Source organism: Pogona vitticeps, chromosome 1 (assembly GCF_051106095.1).
Source record: "Pogona vitticeps strain Pit_001003342236 chromosome 1, PviZW2.1, whole genome shotgun sequence".
NCBI classification, from domain to species: Eukaryota; Metazoa; Chordata; class Lepidosauria; order Squamata; family Agamidae; genus Pogona; species Pogona vitticeps.
Genome location: NC_135783.1, coordinates 30,960,414 through 30,981,754, shown reverse-complemented (window position 1 = coordinate 30,981,754; position 21,341 = coordinate 30,960,414). Strand labels below are relative to the sequence as shown.

Sequence of the window (21,341 nt, the reverse complement as noted above, 5' to 3'; positions counted from 1 at the left end):
TATTTTTAATCTGGATGGATAATGTGTGGTTAGGCACCAATTTTTTGTCCCAAGGCAAGACCTCACTGCAGGCTGTATTGACTCCAGAAATTCCAGATTTGGGGCTTTTAAAAAACAAAACAAAAATATAAACATGAAGTGCCCAAAAAGGAACTTGGAGATTTTTAAAAATGTATATATCAGTATTGCAAAATTGGATTATTGCGCAACAGAGAAAACCTACAAACAGTATTTCCTGCATTTGACAGGAGTGGGACTATCAAAGTGTATAAATACTGTAAAGTATTATATGATTAAGAGTATAAGAACTGTAATCCTGGAAATGTGAAATGTGATTGTAACATGGAAGTATGAACAACAATAAACTGCCTGGTAGCTTGCTAATCAGAATATTGTGAGGCATCTTGTCAAAAGCTTTGCTAAAGTCAAGATATAGTATGTCTACAGCATTCACACCATCTACCAGGGAGGTTAGATTAGTCTGGCAGGGTTTGCTCTTGAACTGCTGGATAGCTCAGTATCGGGCTGCGGAGCCAGAGGTGGGAGTTCAATTCCCCACTGTGCCTCCTTGACAGGGGCTGAACTTGATGATCCCTAAGGTCCCTTCCAGCTCTCCAGCTCTAAAATTATTATTATAAATCTGTGTTGGCATTGTTTTCAATGTGTTGACAGAGTGACTGCTTTATAATCTGCTCCAGAATTTTTCCTGGGATTGTTGTCAGGTTGACTTGCCTATAGTTTCTAGGTTCCTTTTTGCTCTTTTTGAAGATAGGGACAATGTCAGCCCTCCTGCAATCATTCAGCACTTCATCCACCCTCCATGATTTCTTGAAAATAATAGTGGTCCTGAGAGTTCTTCAGACAGTTCCTTCAATACCCTTGGATGCAGTTCATCGGGCTCAGGAGATTTGAACTTGTTCAAAATAATAACATATTCTTTAATTATTTGTTTATAAATCTCAAGCTGCAATCCTTTTCTCTCCACTTGTACTTCACATTTGCCTGAAGCGTTATAGACAGTCTTTGAGAGAAGCCTGAGCTAAAGTAGGAATTGACTACCTCTGCCTTTTCTTTGTCAACTGTTATCATTTTTCCATCTCCATTGAATAGCTGAGCCACTCTTTCTTTTCTCTGTCTTTTGTTACACATGTACTTGAAAAATGCTTTTTAAAAAAAATCAATTTTAGTGTCTCTTGCTAACCTCAGCTCATTCTCAACTTTTGCCCTCTTAATTTCCTTTTTTGTCTGTATAGTGGTGCCCCGCATAGCGATGTTAATCCACTCCAGATTAATCGTTGCTATGTGAAAACATCGCTAAACGGAACGGAAAAACCCATAGGAATGCATTAAATTTCATTTAATGCATTCCTTTGGGGCCCAAACTCACCGTTCAACGAAGATCCTCCATAGCGCTGCCATTTTCGCGCCCTCGGTAAGTGAGGAAACCACGCGAAAATGGTTGCGGTGGCCATTTTGGGCACCCGGTGGCCATTTTGGAACCGCCGATCAGCTGTTTAAAAAACATTGCAATGCAAAGATCGGTAAGCGAAATGCTTACCGATCATTGCAATGCGATGTTTTGCCCATTAAAACATCACAATGTGATCGCATTAGCAATCTAAAAAAATAGATCGCTATGCGGATTCGTCGTTAAACAGTGCGCTCATTATGCGAGGCACCACTGTATTTTTCCTTTGTGACTTGGCCTTCCTTCCACTTCCTATATGTGCCTTTTCATTATTTTCAGGTCTTTTCTGAGCTTTTTGTGAACTTTTTTCTTGTTGGAATTGTTTGTAGTTGTGCCTTTAGAATTTTCTTTTAAAGAAACTCCCACCCATCCTGGACTCCTTTTCCTGTTAGGAGCTCCTGCCATGGGACTTTACTTATTGTTCTGAATTTATTAAAATTGGATTTCCTAAAATCCACATGTACATGTGGCTACATTCTGTTTTTGTTTCCTTCGAAATCAAGAGTTCAAGGAGAACATGGCCACTTTTTCTCCAAAGTCCTCCTTACTGCCACTTCTTCCACCTGCCACTTTTTTTTCTTTTTACCTTTACTGAATGCCACAGATTTTGCAGGCTAAGGAGAATGAGATGTTACAGAGCAGTAGTAGAAAAAGTCACCACTTAAATTTTCTTCTCAGCTGCCATCTGTTGCTGCAACTGCTGTTTATTTAAATGGCATCACAACAGTGTAATGGGTCTGCTCCAATAACTTTTATGATTTAACCTTCACTGTTCTGTTATGGTCTATGAACCTATAACAAGAAACACAATGAGATTGTAATATGAGGAAAGCTAGGAAAACCTAGACTGATGTAGCCACAATATGAGATGCCTTTGCCTAGTAAATACATAAATTAGTGAGTTTATTCATAGGTGAGCAGCTGCTTTGTACCATACAAATAAGAAATGGAAAGAATATCACAAGCAAAAATTAATATAAAATACAAAATTAATATAAAATGCAATAATAATAGTCCATAATGTGATATATGTTAATGTATTTTAACCTTCAAAGCTTAAAGGTGCCTTTAAAGGTCTGAAAGATTAAAGATATGCCAGAATATATCGCTGTTTTTATTAAGTGATTTCAAGTTGTTTCCAATTTATGATGATCCTATGTATTAATGACTTCCAGAAAGTCTTGTCATTCATATTTGTGCTAAGATTTTGCAAATTAAAGGCTTGATTTACCTTCATTCTTCTACAGTTCTTTAATAAAGTCCAAATGCCTTTTACTTTTCCAAATTCAGCTTGCATAGTTCACATTTCTTGTTCCATATATCAAACTCTTTTGTTATAAGATCTTGAGTATCAGTTTGCTTGCATTAGAAATCACTGCAGTGGTCATTGAGTTACAACATTCTTTGATACCTCCCTTCTTCCAGAATGAAATATATGTTTGTCAACATTTTTTTTTGTCCTCCAGATTTGCTGATATATTCTTATTAGAATTTTAATAGATTCAGCCTCTATAGCTGGAAATAACTCTGTTGGTATTGCATCTATTTTGGTGATTTATTTCTACCAATTGCTTTGAGGCCAGTTCCCACTTCACCTTCTAAAATTTCAAGCTCTTTCTCAAAGGATTGTTCTTCAAAGGAACCAGTCATCTTTGTATTTATTCTATATAATTTTTTGGTGTATTGTTTTCATTTTGTCTTTATTTTATCCTGAGCAGATAGGATAGGAGAAGTCACTTTTTTGGACTATAACTTTCAGAATACCTCAGCAAGCACGGCCACTAATATAAAGATACCAATAAATATGTCCTGGAATGTCTAGTCTAGGCCCCAGCTATCCCTTTTTTTGGTCCTTAATCTTTAAACGGAACTGGCGTATATGCCTTTTTAAAAAGAAAGTTGCCCCAGTGCTTGCTGGGAGTTGAAATTACCAGGTTCCCAGATTCTGTGGTCCTGATAGAAAGGCCACAGGATATGGAGTACGAGAGAGAGAGAGAGAGAGAGAGAGAGAGCAGAGGCTTTGCATTTCTCCACCAGCAGCTAGTACCTGGAGAGCTGATTTAGCAGTCACACAGGAGCACCTGGGCACCCCCTTTTTCTACCCAAGTGCGATATGCCATGTCTCCCTTGACTTCTAAGTAAAGTTAGGTAGATGGATGTGTTAACTGAATCTGGGACAATGTTATGAACACCCATTGTTGTGCCCAGAGATACAGAGTGATTGTGCATACAAGAAATAATAATATAATTTATTGTCATTGTAAGTATATACACAGTATACCCATACAACGAAATTCACAAATATATCGTTATTAAGCTTTTTACCCTCTAAAATGTGTTTCTTTTCCCAGTTTCTTCTCCTTTTGCTTTTCATGCTGAAACACATATAACACAGGTGAAAATGGAACATAAACACCTGAATGTGAGCCTATGAGAATTGAAGGGCCAGGTGTTTCAGTCAGTGAAGTGGCTTCTGCCACTGCAACTCAGGGCATTGACAGGCTATAAGAGACCTTTCTGCTCTAGGAGGCTTCTCAAAATTTTATTTAAAAAACATCACTGGGATTTAACAGATGGGCTTCTCCCAATGGAAACAAAGGACCATGACAGAGATGTAGGACAGTTATTCCAAAGATTAGAACCTAGTTTATAAGGAACAAAGAACAAGGTTATGGAATGGGAGAAATAATAATTCCAGGTTGGTGATCCTTATATGTCTCAATGGACATATGGACCAAAACATAATGTGTTTTAGGCTTGTCTTTGCACTCTGTGGTTGGTCTCTTAGCTCTGGCATATGCCTGCCTGCCTCATGATCTTGTTTTTCTTCTGGCATCTGTGCTGTGAGCGTGAGGCAAAAAAGTCAGTGAGAAAGAGCATGAAGTGGTGATGACAGCAACTTGACATCATTTCTGCTTCCCATTCTTTAGCAATCTCTGCATTGAGCTTCATAAGAAATCTTGGGGAAAAATTACTGTTATGAACTGCAGTTCTTAAAATCTCTCAGCCACCATTGCCAGTGGGTGGGTCTGAATGTTCTACTCCAAAAAGTTACTTTTCCAAGCTCTGCTTTTAACACACAGAGAGAGTGCACAGTGCTGATTATATTTAAGGATTGTGTGTGTGAGAGAGAGAGAGACAGGGAGGAAGAGAGCAAAAGGGCTTTTGTACTGTCTGCCACTAGTGGTGCCCCACTCTTGGCTGACATGTGGCCCCTGAAAAAATGAGATGTGAAGGAATGAGAGGTGTGGAGTTGCACCCTGCAACCCTGGAGTGTTCCTTCATCAAATATATTTATCAGGTGTTATGTTTTTCTCAAATTCAGTGAACAAATTAAAAGTTTCATTATTCTTTTTGGAATATCTCTGTCCATATTGGAGGTGGTGGTGGTTACATTTTAATAACCCTGACTGCTATGAAATATCACTATGCATTTCTGTTCATAAAGGATTACTTTACATATTTGTAATTTTTTAAAAAGGTTACAGACCCTGCCTTTCCCCAATAGCTGTAGCCTGTTCATACTATACTATACTGCAACTTCCAGTTACTTTCCTTAGGTCATGTTATATGGCTTCACTTTTCATTTCAGTTGTACAATCTTCAGTGGTTGGCAAAAGAGTGACCTTTATGCTTAGTCCATTCATTTATCTAATTCTATCATTTTAGACAATGATGCATTCTTTGTGTTGAACACAGTGAAAATAAAGTAACCAAACAGCAAGCATTTCTGAAGTGCGAAAAGGACAAAGAAGCCCAAGATTTTCTATCAAAGTGATTTGGGTTCTCAATTCTCAGATGAACAGTTCACTTTCAAATGCTTCCTGTAGGGAGATGATTTTTTGTTGTTGTTAATAACAGTAGTGAACAAACTGGAAGTTTCTAGAATTGATTACCTGTCCCTATAAAATAACAGGATGGACATTTGGATGTTGTTTTTAAAGAGATGCTGCATATTTTAGAATAACATTTCTCAAAAATTATTTATTTATTTATTTTTTGACTTATATACCGCCCCATAGCGCTACAAGCACTCTCCGGGCGGTTTACAATTTAATTATACAGGCTACACATTGCCCTCCCAGCAAGCTGGGTACTCATTTTACCAACCTCGGAAGGATAGAAGGCTGAGTCAACCTTGAGCCGGCTACCTGGGATTTGAACCCCAGGTCGTGAGCACAGTTTTAGCTGCAGTATAGCGTTTTAACCACTGTGCCACGAGGCTCTTATTTTGAAGAATTAATATTAAATCTTTATCTTCCCTGAATGAAAAGTTTCTATACCATTGCTTTACTATATATTTATTTTCAGAGTTCTTTTCTCCTAAGTTTCCTATGATCAGCGTTTAAAAAACAATACATTGCCCTCTAAAAATGTAGACTAGGGTAGGATATGGTGGTGGGAGAAATATTCTTAGGACATCCTTCAATATACTGGGCTTGTACCACATATTTAAACTATGGATCCTTTCAGAGAGAAAGGAGGGATAGAAATATCTTAAATAAAATAAAATAAATCATGAAATCAATCAGTCATGGAATTTAGCAGATCTTCAGAGTGAGAGTTTTCAGTCAGTCTGACTTTGTAAAGGCCTACAGCCAGAAACAATAAAGGTACAGTGTGTGTGTGTGTGTGTGTGTGTGTGTGCGTGTGCGTGTGCGTGTGCGCATATGAGTTGGGTGTAGTGTCCAAGTGATTATGAGTAGAGATCGGGGCATTAGTTTTTGAAGGACTGTCCACTCACATCCTTCCAATCACTCCTAAGCACCATTCTCTTGCTGGTTGGCTCGCCACTCCTGACGGGGGGGGGGGGAGAGGATTCTCCCGGCAAGGCTGCCCAGTGGCTAGCTGAGTGGTGCTCCGGGGCAATTGGAAGGAAGAGAGGGGCTGCCGTCGCCGGATGCGTGAGTGGACGGTCCTGCCCCAGGGGCTGGACCCTTGTTAACTCCAGCTGCGTGGAGATATTTGTATTCAAATACGAATACCGCAATCTCCAATTATGAGTGGAATCAGAGACAACTCTACTGTTAGTCAAAGCAAGGCAACTGTTTCAGGTAGCATATGGTGAGGGCCGCTAGCAACTTATAGGTACTCCTGTCATGGCTACCTGTGGTAAGCAACCTGGCCTGTGGGTGCTAGATTAGCCACTTGCCCTCAAGTAAAGTAAGGGTTCTTTTTCTACCACCAATGTTCAATTACAATTCATCCATCAATCGAGTCAATATCTATCTGTGAAATATGTTGCGGGAGGTGAAAAATGTCAGGGGCAAGATATCAGCTTCAGAATTATAAACCATAAATTTTTCTTTCATGGCTGAGCAAACTATGATATATCAACATACAAATTAAGAAGGAACACAAATGAACTACCTCCAAAGAATAAGTGAGGAAAAGAATTTAGAAGCTATGTCCCACATGACAACATCAAAGGTGAAGAACGAAAGTGGATAGAAATCAAATTAATAATAGGATCACTGAACTGGATGCATAGAATGCGGTGTTCTGCATATGATTAGGCTAAACTGTTAGTATTTTAAAGTTTCTAGCCTTTAAGATTATGGAAAAAAAATTTGGACGTGGGCAATGCCTGATGAAATTTCAGATGGATTCTCAAGTCAAATTTACAGTAGCCAAGATATGAGGCTTTGGTGCCCTGTATATCTTTGAATCCCTCCCTGTGTTTGGAAGAAGCAGAATAAGTATAGGAGTGGTAATTTATACCAGTTAAGAAGTAAGCACATCTGAGTATTTTATGCCTCTGGGAAAATCACCTAAAGTCAAAACTGATTTTACATCACAAAATTAATTATTTAATTAACAATTAACTAACAATATATTAGTTATTATTACTATTATTACGAATAATTTTGATTAATTTATCAACTAATATAATTAATTAATTAATTAATTATTGATTAACTAATAATAATCTAGTATTCTATCTTATGGTCTTCAGTTTCCTGCTTTAACTAATTATCTTAATATGTTTTAGAACTGTTCTAAAATGTTTTAATCCACTAGCTCTATTATATTTGTTGTTCTTGTTGTTAAGTCATGTCTGACTCTTTGTGACCCCATGGACCAGAGCATGCCAGGCCCTCCTGTCTTCCACTGCCTCCCGTAGTTGGGTCAAATGCATGCTGGTAGCTTCGATGACACTGTCCAACCGTCTTGTCCTCTCTCGTCCCCTTCTCATCTTCCCTTCACACTCTCAGGGTCTTTTCCAGGGAGTCTTCTCTTCTCATGTGATGGCCAAAGTACTGGAGTCTCAGCTTCAGGATCTGTCCTTCCAGTGAGCAATCAGAGTTGATTTCCTTCATAATGCATAGGTTTGTTCTCCTTGCAGTCCAGGGGATTCTCAAGAGCCTCCTCCAGTACTACAATTCAAAAGCATCCATTCTTCGGTGGTCAGCTTTCTTTATGGTCCAGCTCTCACTAACATACATCACTACTGGACTATGCGGACCTTTGTCGGCAAGATGATGTCTCTGAAGATAGTATCCCACTTCTTCAGATGCGTGAGAGTAAGCTCATGGGGCAGACAACCTTTTCAGATGCAACTACGCTAAAAGAAAGCAGTCGCTTCAGTTGTTGCATATGATACAAGCCATAATGCAGTTTTAAAAAGTATGCATTGGTGCCATTTGATAACAGCACTGGGGCTTCTATCCTGGTTGCCCAGTGTTGGGAGGTATCCCAGGTCATGGTGGTGCTGGGGTTGGGGACTGTCATGCAGGAAAAACGGAGCCGCTGGTGCTGCACCTGAGACAAGAACAGTGTTGCTGCCCAGTTAGTGCCAGAGCGGTTTCCTGGCCACCGCTCCACTGTCTGGGAGACAACTTTGCTCTCACTGGCTCCTTTTCCCCCACAGGGCAGTGGGAGAGGCTATCAGCAGGCCAGACATTTCCTGTACCCATCCACACAGCTGCTTTATTGTCATTACATAAATATACACTATAGCCTTCAACGTTGTAATGCATGGCGAGGGGGAGTGAAGCACCGAGAATGACCAAAATGCAAGTATGGAGGATAAGACTAAGATGGGGCTGACAGAGGGAACCATGGAGACAAGAAGAAAGAATTATGCTCTTGTATTTTTTATAAGAGGCAGGAAGAACAGTGTGGGTCTGAGAAAAAATGCCTTGAGGGTGGTAAAGGTAAAGGTTCCCCTTGACATTTTAGTCAGTCTTGTTTGACTCTAGGGGGCGGTGCTCATCCCCGTTTCCAAGCCGTAGAGCCAGCGTTTGTCCGAAGACAGTTTCCATTGTCACGTGGCCAGTGCAACTTAGATCCGGAACACAGTTTACGTTCGCATCGAGATGGTACCTATTTATCTACTCGCATTTACATGCTTTCGAACTGCTAGGTTGGTGAGGAGTTGGGACAAAGCGACGGGAGCTCACTCCGTCGCGTGGATTCAATCTTACAACTGCTGGTCTTCTGACCCTGCAGCACACAAAGGCTTCTGCGGTTTAGCCCGAAGCGCCACCACGTCCCTTTGAGGGTGGTAGCAGTAAACAAACAGGCTGGAGGGCCACACAGAAGAAGCTCGGGGATCGCTTTTCAGGATTTTCTAGGTAGAAAGTACTCAGAAGTCATTCTCTTCTTCTGGGGGTATCCTGTAACTGTACAGTTTGCCCAAGGCCTCACAGGCTGGCTCTTCTCCCTGGAGGCACAATAGGGATTCAAACTCCCAACTTCTGGCTCTGTAGCCAGCTTTCTCACTGAGCTATCCACCCAGCTACAGGCAGGACTATGTATCTATTGTGACCAGGCACCATGCCCTTCATAGCAGATTGCATAATTGCTTCACTACATTGCTGGGGAAAAATGATATAACCTTACCTTCTGGGAGAGGTAGCCTTGATGTGGGGACTTGTGTAGATAATAGTCAACCACTTCATATTGAAAATACGAATTACTTTGTGTCCAGAGATCCACATATCTCTGTAGCACAATGTCACCGAGGATCAGCTTGGAAACTTGTACTGAGAATTAATAGCACTTCGAAATGAGCATGTCACTAAATAACAAATGATTGCCTTGACCTGCATCTTTAGACTACAGCTGCCTTTGGCTGTATCTATCAAATAAAGAGATGGACTTTCTCTCTCCCTCCCCCCCACTGCATTCAAAGATTGAGAAAGAAGAATGAAACTGATGATCTGATCTACAGGTAAATGGGGGTGGATGGGTTAGTGGGGGGAGGTTGAGGTTGTTTTTTTGTAACAATGTAATGCACAACATCTGCTTGTCTCCTAATTTGACCTATGCTATCTTTCCAGAAATGCCGTATATCATGTTACATAGTACAAACAGGCCAGTCTGCACGCAGGAATTAGAAACAGTAATATTCAAAAACCAGTGCTGGAACACTTTGGGCTCCCTGCCCTGCCTCCTCCAGATGCTGCCTCTAAGCGGGCACCTGCTGTAGAAGACAGGGCTTTGAAGCACCAAACAATTCTTCAGCCACTAAACAAACAGTAATACTTTTTAAAAAAAGTATTAGCATGTGTAGATTTAAACCTCAAGGCAGTGTGTTTGTTAAGAAATAAATCTCATCGTTTTCAATGTACTTAATTGTTGTGGGCAACGGTTATAAAACTAACATACAGTAGAGGAGCAACCGTAGTTTTAAAAACCTGTAAAAAATTAAGCAGGTCGGATGCGAATATATCTGTCTCATTTGATACTGCACCATTTAGTTGCCTAGCCACTACTCTGGGCAGTTTCCAGCAGTAAAATAAACATACAAAGAGCATCCAAATCCCAATCAAACCAAAAATATATAATAAGATATATATCTACATAACAAAGCAACAGATCTAAAAATCATGATGGTTGCGACAGACAAGATAAAGAATACAGGGTAAATCATCAAAATAAAACTAAATGACCAACAATTATAAAAGGAGGATATCCTGAAATGCCTCCCTAAAAAGCCAAGGTTTTATATGCTTCCTGAATATTAGGAGGGAAGGGCTGGGCATTTCTCCACAGGTAGAGCATTCCATAAAGAAGTGGCCACCTCATTAGAAGGGTACATGTGAGGGCGAGATGATTGTGATTAGAGATGGACTCTTCGTATTCATCTCCTGGGTGAGGTGAATATAGATATCACTACTACAGGTGGTCGGGCCCTTTCAACCCATCCCCAGATCTGGCTGGTCCACTTGCGGCTTGTGGCGCACTGCACACAGCCATTGTTATTCACACCACACAAATCGTGGAAGTATCCTGGCTGGGGCTTCCCCACCTCCCTGCACTACTGACCATTTCCACCAGGAAGCGGGATGATGAGTCTACTTCTGTGACTGGTGAGTGCAAAGAATGACAGCCACATGCACTGTGCTGTAAGTGGACCAGGCAGTTCTGGGGGATGGGGTCAAAAAAACCCAGCCACCTGTGGTAGTAATATTCGGATTTGTCTCCCCTGGGAGGTGAATATGACTACCCCGTCTCTAATTATGATGAATGGAAAAGAGTTCCAGGATTTGTTCTTTTCTGCTCATCTAGCACCAACATCACCAAAAGTGCCATGGGATGTATATGTGCAGTGTACAGTTTTACAACCAGAAATACTTGTCCATTGAGCTTTTTTTTCCTAAGAAAGCACAAATGTTACACCTTCCACTCCCACAGGTCCCATTAACATTATTTCACTCATGCTTCTGAGAGACAGAAAGAGCAAAAGCACTGAACACTGACAGTAGAGTAATATATTACTGTAGTATTCCTGCCCTAAAGTGATTCGTGAGTGCTGATAAAACAGTTTACTGTGATTAGAAGCTAGGTCTGTCTGTTAGAAAACGACACTTCTATTTCTACTTGCCCTCTCATTTCTCCATGCCCCGGGCATGTTCTTTATCTGGAGAATGTGGGTAGAAGTGTTCTGTTTCTGCAGACAGAATATTTGTATTTCCCAGAAAATCTAAAATTCTCACAGTGTTTTGGGGAGGGTGTGAGATTTGGATTTGGTTGTCTTTAGAGAAGCTTTATTTCAATTCCTACACCTCCAAAATCACTCTGAATCAGTACAATTCACTTTGAGATTCAGACAAAGCCAAATCACATACCACATGTGCCTCTAAGGGCGGTAGCATTGCGAGGAAAGCCTCCTCATACACCAGGACATACAGTGAGGGGAAGTCCCTCAGATATCATGGACTACACATTATGTAGATCTTTACAGGTCATAAAGAGCACTTTAAATTTAATTTAGAAATATGTCACCAGCTGGTACCTCTCCTCACTGACAACAGCAACACTCTGTAAGAAGGCAGAGGTGTGGGAAGACTTTCTACCAATGGCTAAAATCATGCAGGTAGAAGTGTTCTGTTTCTGCAGACAGAATATTTGCATTTCCAGATTCCCAGAAGTAAGCCACACTAGAGTAGGCCCATTGAACTAATGGAGATTTGGTGAACAAACTCCTCCATAAGCTACATTGATTCTAATTTAGCATAGCAAGTTGCAACTTAGAATAGGCCCATTTGAATCAAAGGAACTAATGGAGGAGTTGACTCACCAAATGCCCACTGATTCAATGGGCCTACTCTATGCTGAGCAACAGGATTCAGCCCATGTCTCTCTTGTATGACTCTTCACTGAAACTGTTATCACCATTTTGCAGGGATGTTGCTGGCCTTTCCTTGGAAGCACTGCCTCTTCCAAGACACTGTCAAGAAGGCAGACCCATCCCACAACATATATTGGCCATTCCCTATCCCTACACACCGTTTAATCGCACTCTGGGGAGTCCAAAATACAATTTGCTTTTATACGTACAGTAAGGTGTAAATAATGCAAATTTCCCCTTGTGAAGAGTGCTGACGTCTTCTGTCCCACAACAAGGAGTATGTGTTCCTGCAATTTGTAGTTTAAACATTTTGTGTTTATTGATGATAAGCTTCTAATTAACAATGGGCATGAACCAGTTCGTGCTGGTTCGGCCCAAAAAGTGTTTGCCACTTCTCAGCCCCGCCTCCTTTGGCAAGTGCCCACTGAGAGGTGGGGCAGGAGACCAGGGCACTGCTTCCGATTGGGTGCCTACTGGAGGAGGTGGGGCTGGGAAGCGCTGAACACCTGTTTGGCTGAAAAATAAACTGGAACAAACTGCTAAACCAGCAGTTCATGCCCATCTCTATTTCTAATCATCTGTCAAAATTAGGTTCACAAAGCATTTGCTCTGGTATATTTGCCAAACAATCAAGGAAAAGATCAATCAGGCAGTGGAACAGTACCAAAAAGGAACTTTGCCTTCCCCCTGCTTCATAGTTCCATACATTTACTTCAACATTGTTTTAAAAAGCTTAAAGATACGCATAGCTGCCTGTCAATATAGTTTAACTGAGGTTTCATCTTTCTGATGGGCACTTACACCAAGCAATGGATTTTTCATACCTTTCTTTGTTTGCAGTAGCTTCAAGGACGAAGCCTATCATGTACCAGAAAGTTCTGATAAAGTGTGGGATGCATAAAAAAGTGGCTGGTATGAATCAGCCTTGGAAGAGTGATGTAAAATACTGTAACTTGATATAAAGTATTACATTGATATAAAGCATTCTCCTCACACAGAAGGCTAATGAGAAATTAAGATAGCAGTCATGTAAATAGTTAGGGTACTTAAAACCTATGTGATATACATTCCTATTCTATGTACCGTGTTTCCCCAAAAATAAGACAGGGTCTTATATTAATTTTTGCTCCACAACATGCATTAGGACTTATTTTCAGGGGATGTTTTATTTTATTTTTTTTCATGTACAACAATCTACATTTATTCAAATACTGTACAGTCATGTCATCTTCTGATTGCTGCACAATGGTGAAGGGCGGGGTTTCACTTAACTAAGGCTTATTCTTGGGGTAGGGCTTATATTATGAGCATCCTGAAAAATCATACTAGGGCTTATTTTCAGGTTAGTTCTTATTTTCGGGGAAACAGGGTATGAAGTGCATACCACAAAGCACAAAATATTTATTTCAACTTGAGGGAGCTTTGAAACTACAGTCACCATAAGTACGTATGCACGAGACTGTATTCCAGACAATCAATCTGGATTAACTAGTAATCAGTTGTTCACATATTACAGTCCACACGCTATAATACTCACAGTTCCTGAAAATAAGATGTATTTTAAAATATTTAACAAAATTGTGGCTGCCATTCTAAATTTATTTGCCAGACGGTAAATCGCACTGAACTCCAGGAGACCTGAGGGAAAACATGCCCAGATTTCCACTGTATGAAGCTGAGCATCACTTTTGCCCATTGAAAATTACAGTTGTAGTGACATGATAGATTAAACAATTGGTCTTTTTAAATTGCTCAGATTTCCCCTGTACAGAGCTAAGCATTGTTTTGGTCCAATGAAAGTCACAGTTGTAGTGACATAAATTATAGGATTGATTAAATTCGTTTAGTCGTTTAGTCGTGTCCGACTCTTCGTGACCCCATGGACCAGAGCACGCCAGGCCCTCCTATCTTCTACTGCCTCCCGGAGTTGTGTCAAATTCATGTTGGTTGCTTCGCAGACACTGTCCAGCCATCTCATCCTCGGTCGTCCCCTTCTCCTCTTGCCATCACACTTTCCCAACATCAGGGTCTTTTCCAGGGAGTCTTTTCTTCTCATTAGATGGCCAAAGTACTGGAGCCTCAACTTCAAGATCTGTCCTTCCAGTGAGCACTCGGGGTTGATTTCCTTTAGAATTGATAGGTTTGTTCTCCTTGCAGTCCAGGGGATTCTCAAGAGTCTCCTCCAGCACCACAATTCAAAGGCATCAATTCTTCGGCGGTCTGCTTTCTTTATGGTCCAGCTCTCACTTCCATACATCACGACAGGAAAAACCATAGCTTTGACTATTCGGACTTTTGTTGGCAAGGTGATGTCTCTGCTTTTTAAGATGCTGTCAAGATTTGTCATCGCTTTCCTCCCAAGAAGCAGGCGCCTTTTAATTTCGTGGCTGCTGTCTCCATCTGCAGTGATCATGGAGCCCAGGAAAATAAAATCTGTCACTGCCTCCATATCTTCCCCTTCTATTTCCCAGGAGGTGATGGGACCAGTGGCCATGATCTTCGTTTTTTTGATGTTGAGTTTCAGACCGTTTTTTGCACTCTCCTCTTTCACCCTCATTACAAGGTTCTTTAATTCCTCCTCACTTTCTGCCATCAGAGTGGTGTCATCTGCATATCGGAGGTTGTTGATGTTTCTTCCGGCAATCTTAATTCCGGCTTGGGATTCCTCCAGTCCAGCCTTCCGCATGATGTATTCTGCATATAAGTTGAATAAGCTGGGGGACAATATACAGCCCTGTCGTACTCCTTTCCCAATTTTGAACCAATCAGTTGTTCCATAGCCAGTTCTAACTGTTGCTTCCTGTCCCACGTATAGGTTTCTCAGTAGATAGATAAGGTGGTCAGGCACTCCCATTTCTTTAAGAACTTGCCATAGTCTGTTGTGGTCCACACAGTCAAAGGCTTTTGCATAGTCGATGAAGCAGAAGTAGATATTTTTCTGGAACTCTCTGGCTTTCTCCATAATCCAGCGCAAGTTAGCAATTTGGTCTCGAGTGCCTCTGCCTCTTCGGAATCCAGCTTGTACTTCTGGGAGTTCTCGGTCTACATACTGCTGAAGCCTACCCTGGAGGATTTTGAGCATAACCTTGCTAGCGTGTGAAATGAGTGCAATTGTGCGGTAGTTGGAGCATTCTTTGGCACTGCCTTTCTTTGGGATTGGGATGTAGACTGATCTTTTCCAATCCTCTGGCCACTGTTGGGTTTTCCAAACTTGCTGGCATATTGAATGTAGCACCTTAACAGCATCATCTTTCAAGATTTTAAATAGTTCAACTGGAATGCCATCACCTCCACTGGCCTTGTTGTTAGCCAGGCTTTCTAAGGCCCACTTGACTTCACTCTCCAGGATGTCTGGCTCAAGGTCAGCAGCTGCATTGTCTCGGTTGTCCAGGATAGCCACATCTTTCTGATATAATTCCTCTGTGTATTCTTGCCACCTCTTCTTGATGTCTTCTGCTTCTGTTAGGTCCCTCCCATTTTTGTCCTTTATCATGTCCATCTTTGCGCGAAATGTTCCTCTAATATCTCCAATTTTCCTGAACAGATCTCTGGTTTTTCCTTTTCTGTTATTTTCCTCTATTTCTTTGCATTGTTCATTTAAGAAGGCCCTCTTGTCTCTCCTTGCTATTCTTTGGAAGTCTGCATTCAACTTTCTGTAACTTTCCCTATCTCCCTTGCATTTTGCTTCCCTTCTCCTCTCTGCTATTTCTAAGGCCTCGTTGGACAGCCACTTTGCTTTCTTGCATTTCCTTTTCTTTGGGATGGTTTTTGTTGCTGCCTCCTGGACAATGTTACGAGCCTCTATCCAAAGTTCTTCAGGCACTCTGTCCACCAAATCGAGTTCCTTAAATCTGTTCTTCACTTCCACTGTGTACTCATAGGGGATTTGGTTTAGATTATACCTGAGTGGCCCAGTGGTTTTTCCTACTCTCTTCAGTCTAAGCTTGAATTTTGCTATGAGAAGCTGATGATCAGAGCCGCAGTCAGCTCCAGGTCTTGTTTTTGCTGACTGTATAGAGCTTCTCCATCTTTGGCTGCAGAGAATATAATCAATCTGATTTCGATATTGCCCATCTGGTGATTTCCATGTATAGAGTCGCCTCTTGTGTTGTTGGAAAAGAGTGTTTGTGATGACCAGCTTATTCTCTTGACAAAACTCTATTAGCCTTTGTCCTGCTTCGTTCTGAACTCCAAGGCCAAACTTCCCTGTTGTTCCTTTTATCTCTTGGCTCCCTACTTTAGCATTCCAGTCCCCTAGAATGAGAAGAACATCTTTCTTTGGTGTCAGTTCTAGAAGGTGTTGTAAATCTTCATAAAACTGTTCAATTTCAGTCTCCTCAGCAGTGGTCGTTGGTGCATAAACTTGGATTATTGTGATGTTGAAAGGTCTGCCTTGGATTCGTATTGACATCATTCTATCATTTTTGAGATTGTATCCCATTACAGCTTTTCCCACTCGTTTGTTGACTATGAGGGCCACTCCATTCCTTCTACGGGATTCTTGCCCACAATAGTAGATATGATAATCATCTGAGCTGAATTCACCCATTCCTGTCCACTTTAGTTCACTGATGCCCAGGATGTCGATGTTTATTCTTGCCATCTCCTGTTTGACCACCTCCACCTTCCCAAGGTTCATAGATCTTACATTCCAGGTTCCTATGCAGTATTTTTCTTTGCAGCATCGGATTTTCCTTTCACTTCCAGGCGCATCCACAGCTGAGCGTCCTTTCGGCTTTGGCCCAACCACTTCATTAGCTCTGGAGCTACTTGTACTTGTCCTCCACTCTTCCCCAGTAGCATGTTGGACGCCTTCCGACCTGAGGGTCCCATCTTCCAGCGTCATATCTTTTAGCCTTTTGTTTCTGATCATGGGGCGTTCTTGGCAAAGATACTGGAGTGGCATTGCCAGTTCCTACTCCAGGTGGATTGCGTTTAGTCGGAACTCTCCACTATGTCCTGTCCGTCTTGGGTGTCCCTGCACGGCATAGCCCATAGCTTTTCTGAGTTACTCAAGCCCCTTCGCCACGACAAGGCAGCAATCCATGAAGGGTACTTTACAGATACTTTACAGACTCTGTAATCGCTATTGTTACTCTCAGATTTTTCATCGGTCTGGCATTCTAAGGGGCTCTCTGTAAACACAGTTAATGTCTGTCCTCCCACACTTTGTAACAGAAAAGGATGTTCTCTGGGTGCGCTGATGGAAGTTGGCTTCCCACCAATATCATCAATATTTGCAAGATCTTCATTCAAAGTGAATGATACCTCAGTTCTTCCTTGATTTTTGGCAATTCTTAGCTTCCCTACTTCACCTCTTCCTGAAGCTTTATTCCATTGCTGAGACAAGTATTTTGGGACCTTGACGAGCCACATGCCCGTGTTCTGCTTGGCCCCGGTCAGGTCCAGCTCCCCTTTCTCGCTCATGGCCCCGCTTCTAACTCTTCTAACTCTTCTAACTCCTATAAATTATAGGATTGATTAAATATGGGCTCTGAAATGTTGGCTGTTTATAGAAACAAAGAATGTTCATTAGGTCCAATGTGGACCATATTTCTTTTCATTATAAGTTTGTGCCCATAATATTTCATAATGGTTGTGATCATTATATTTGATCTGTGGAAAGGATACTTACAATGGAAGTGATACCGTGCTGGGAGGTTCATCATTTGGTGATGTAACTACTGGACATCAACATGTTTTTTTCCTTCCTTGGATAAAGCGTTTCCTTTTCATTCCTCCAAAGACTGATTCACTTTGAACCATTTCCTCCAAATGGCGAGTCTCATCCTTAAATGCATGCAAATCTGCGTGCTTCTATTTCCTGTCCTAAACAATCAAGCAATTGCATACAAATCAGTAAGTCATTAGTGGCATTAAATCTATCGCATCTGCATGATGATTTACATTTTCAAGGCACTTTACAAATGACAGCTGATTCAATTGCAAAATATTCTTTCATAGCATGTTTCTCTAACAAATGGCCCTCTTAAAGAAGAGAAGCCACCTAAGAAATCTTCCAGAGGAGATGAAAAAGCAAGAGCTTGAATGAGTCTCTCAGAATAAATACTTATTTATCGCTCTGTTTTTCCTTCTTAAGGCAGGCTGGTGCTGAACATAATCCATTGTTACTGCAAAAGTTTCCAAAGAATTTCAGAGACTCAGCAGGGTTTGAAGTACATAATATTTTCCATTCTTTAAAGGACAAAGAGATCAGCATGAGCAGAGTTTATTTTTAACACCCTGTGGTCACTAAATGCTATCATAATGTGTATGTGTGTGTAAATAACCTCTAAGTAACAGACAAACAGACAGACCCTGATGTTCTGTTTTTTTTCAGGTAAATAAAAACTTGTGAGATGTATACCAATTAATAACACAAGCATCTGTCAATTTGACTGTCAGTCTTTATTGTGGTTCTAAAACCATTAAATCTAAACAACTGAAACTTGGCATGCATACTAAGTGGACCCTGAGGGTATAAAATTTTGTTTGTAAAAATTGATTTATTGTTTTAGCATTAAATAATTTATTTCCCATATCCTGCAGTATCACATTGAGTCACAAGGTGACACTGAGTGTCTAGGCTGGGGTGGCCATTTTAGCACTACCCCAGCACTCTAAGGGCATCCAGCTTTCTAATTTAAAAATACATAAGGGAATGCTCAAAAATCCTCTCTGAGCCCTTTAGGACATGTTAGCACCAATTATGCCGCAATTGAAAGGATCCCTTTTCATTTTTAAAAAAATGTACTCATTTTTCCAGATAACAAAAATCCATTGTACCAAAATTTTCCAGCATATAACCAGCGCATTAATCATTTTTTTTTAATTTTAAAAAAATTGAACGTGCCAATTAGCCTCTCTGGCCTTGCTCCTCACCTTTAACCCTTGCCTCTTAGGACTGCAACCTGCCAGCAAATCTGAAAAATGACATAGCTACACTCAGATCACACATCTCTTCCAATAGTTGGAATATTTCTCATGAATAAGGAGATTGGTAGGATGTAAGGCATCTCTTTAAGAGAAAGCTCTTGTTACACAAGCCAGAAACCTTGATATGTGATCCTAATTCAAGCAGTTAGTTTAGAGCGGAGAACTAAGCTAGATATCCCCTCACAATTTTCTGGTCTTTCCACTGTTGGAACAATATACACTGGTGAAAACCAGTAGCTTCATGTAACCTTGCTTTTGTTCAGACTGTAAAAGTATGAGTATGAGGAGGGAGAGAGAGGGAGAGGGAGAGAGAGCAAGAAATGAAATGGAATTGAAATTATACTTTTCCCTTTGAACCATGGTTTTTTTTTTTCAATTATAAACCTGAAGGAAGAGTTTAAATCAGTACTGAATTTTGTAAGCTCCTCTTGGAGACTCATTTTTCTGGAAAGCAAAGTAAAAATACTTTAAATAAACAAATACAAACACTTCATGAGGTAAAGGCACACTTTGAGTCTCAAAAAGGCCTTATCCCAAAAATCTGTTATTCAGAGTTACACTAATTAAAAACTGGAATGTCCTCAGGCAAGCTTTTCCTGAGTGAGTGACTGGCTGCCTGAGTGCGTGTTTTCTTTTTTTAACGGATGGTTGTGTTTTACTGCTTTGAATGTGGGTTTGGTGTTGCTTTTGTTTGCTGCCTTTTAGTGAGGTATTTGTTTGATTTTTAAAATTTTTAATTTTAGTATTTGTATATTTACTGTTTTTAGCTTTAAATATTGTATTTTAAACAATGGAAGCCACCTGCGGTCATTCTCAAGAAGAAAGGAGGGTAAATAAATAAATAAATAAATGCAATTGGTTAAGCTATAATCACTTCTCAGCCTGAACTGCAACCTCTAGCACGCCACCCAGAATGGCCACGGGCCACCCTGGTTCGGCTGATGTCAAAGTCAGAGCCCCCCAAAAAGCTAAAGGGCACCAGGTTTTAGAAGACTGTTTTGCATATATTAATTCCTTTGTCAAAGGAATAACTTTTCTGTGTGTCCATCTCAAAATTTTGTTTCCGTTGTACCACAAGGAAATCAGGGCCCATTTCAAAGCAAAGCTAAGTATCAACAGAACAAGTAAAAATGAAAATGTAAACATAATAGCTCTAGGACCAGTATCAAACATCTCAATGCACAGCACATACATTATAGGCTGTGTATAGGTATTTTTAACAAACGCCCTCCTAACGTTTGCAGTGCCTTCTTAAATTTAGATAGAGAGGAGAATACGGGACATTTCTGTTGGAAGTTATTCCACACTTTGAATGCTGCAACTGAAAAGGTTTTCTTTCGGTAAGCGGCCTTTAGCTGCCTATCTGCTCTCTCAAGGTGTGTTCTGAGTCTTCATTCACACAAGATATGCAGACTCTACCTCATGTATCAATTTATTTTTATTTTATTTTATTCTTTTTATTTCTTTTTCTCCCATAAAGAGACTCAAGGTGGTTCACAGTCATTAAAATACAAGTAAGATTCAGAACACAGAAAAGAATTAGATAAAAAAAACAGTTAAACATACAATAGCTTAAAAAATAACCATCTAAAAATACTAAAAGAACTAGCAAAAACATTCTTAAAGAATGATCAAGACCACAGGGAAAGTCTATATTGTAATAGTTATCCAAAGCTTGTTTTAAAAAGAAACAAGCATCAGCAGGGACACATTGGCCAGGTTACATTTTACCTCACTAGACTTTCCCCATACCTGAACACACATCACACTTTTTCAGCTTCCCTGCACACTTCTGCTTAGTAAAAGAACAGAAGGATAGTGCTCCATATTGTTCTTTACTGAAGAGATCATGATAAGCATTTTATTTTTATTTTAATTTTTATATGGTCATTTAGATTGGTCATCCATAGTCTCTCTTCCCACATATTATATATGTCCATCTATATATTCTTGAGGGGGAAGCATTTACTTAAATATCAACATCCCCAAATCTTTGAATTAGTATGAAAGAAATACATATTTTCACTTTAATTTAATTTCTTTGAAAAAACATACCTCATGGATAATTTCTAAGTGATCACGTTCGACTTCGCCTGTAGCCAGCCTCAGAAGAAATATATTGGTTTCAACTTCGGGCTTCAGTGAACTAAGTATCTATTTATGCAGCTGGATCCATTTGTTTTCATTTAAACAGCTGGAAAAACCCACAGGAACTAAGGAGTGTATTTTAGCCATGATGGGACGAAGAAAGGTATGCTTTTAGGTATGGACAGGAAATCCCAATTAAGAGAGGTTAAAGAATATACATGAAATTCTAACTCCATTAAAGTCAATGAGGAAATAGAATCCACAGGAGTT

The 21,341-nt window shown here is 40.3% G+C and overlaps 1 protein-coding gene across 2 annotated transcripts in view; it reads right to left on the bottom strand.

The window, feature by feature from the left end:
- KCNK2 (potassium two pore domain channel subfamily K member 2) overlaps positions 1–19,457 on the bottom strand; it is a 181,385-nt gene extending 161,928 nt beyond the window's left edge. Inside the window, exon 1 of one of the 2 annotated variants that reach the window (XM_078382954.1) lies at positions 17,683–19,457. In XM_078382954.1, the coding sequence (XP_078239080.1) occupies positions 17,683–17,716 (34 nt within the window). In that variant the 5' untranslated portion in view covers positions 17,717–19,457. The remainder of the gene's footprint in view (positions 1–17,682) is intronic. The other variant, XM_078382955.1, reaches the window with a different exon arrangement.
- Positions 19,458–21,341: the final 1,884 nt, after the last annotated feature.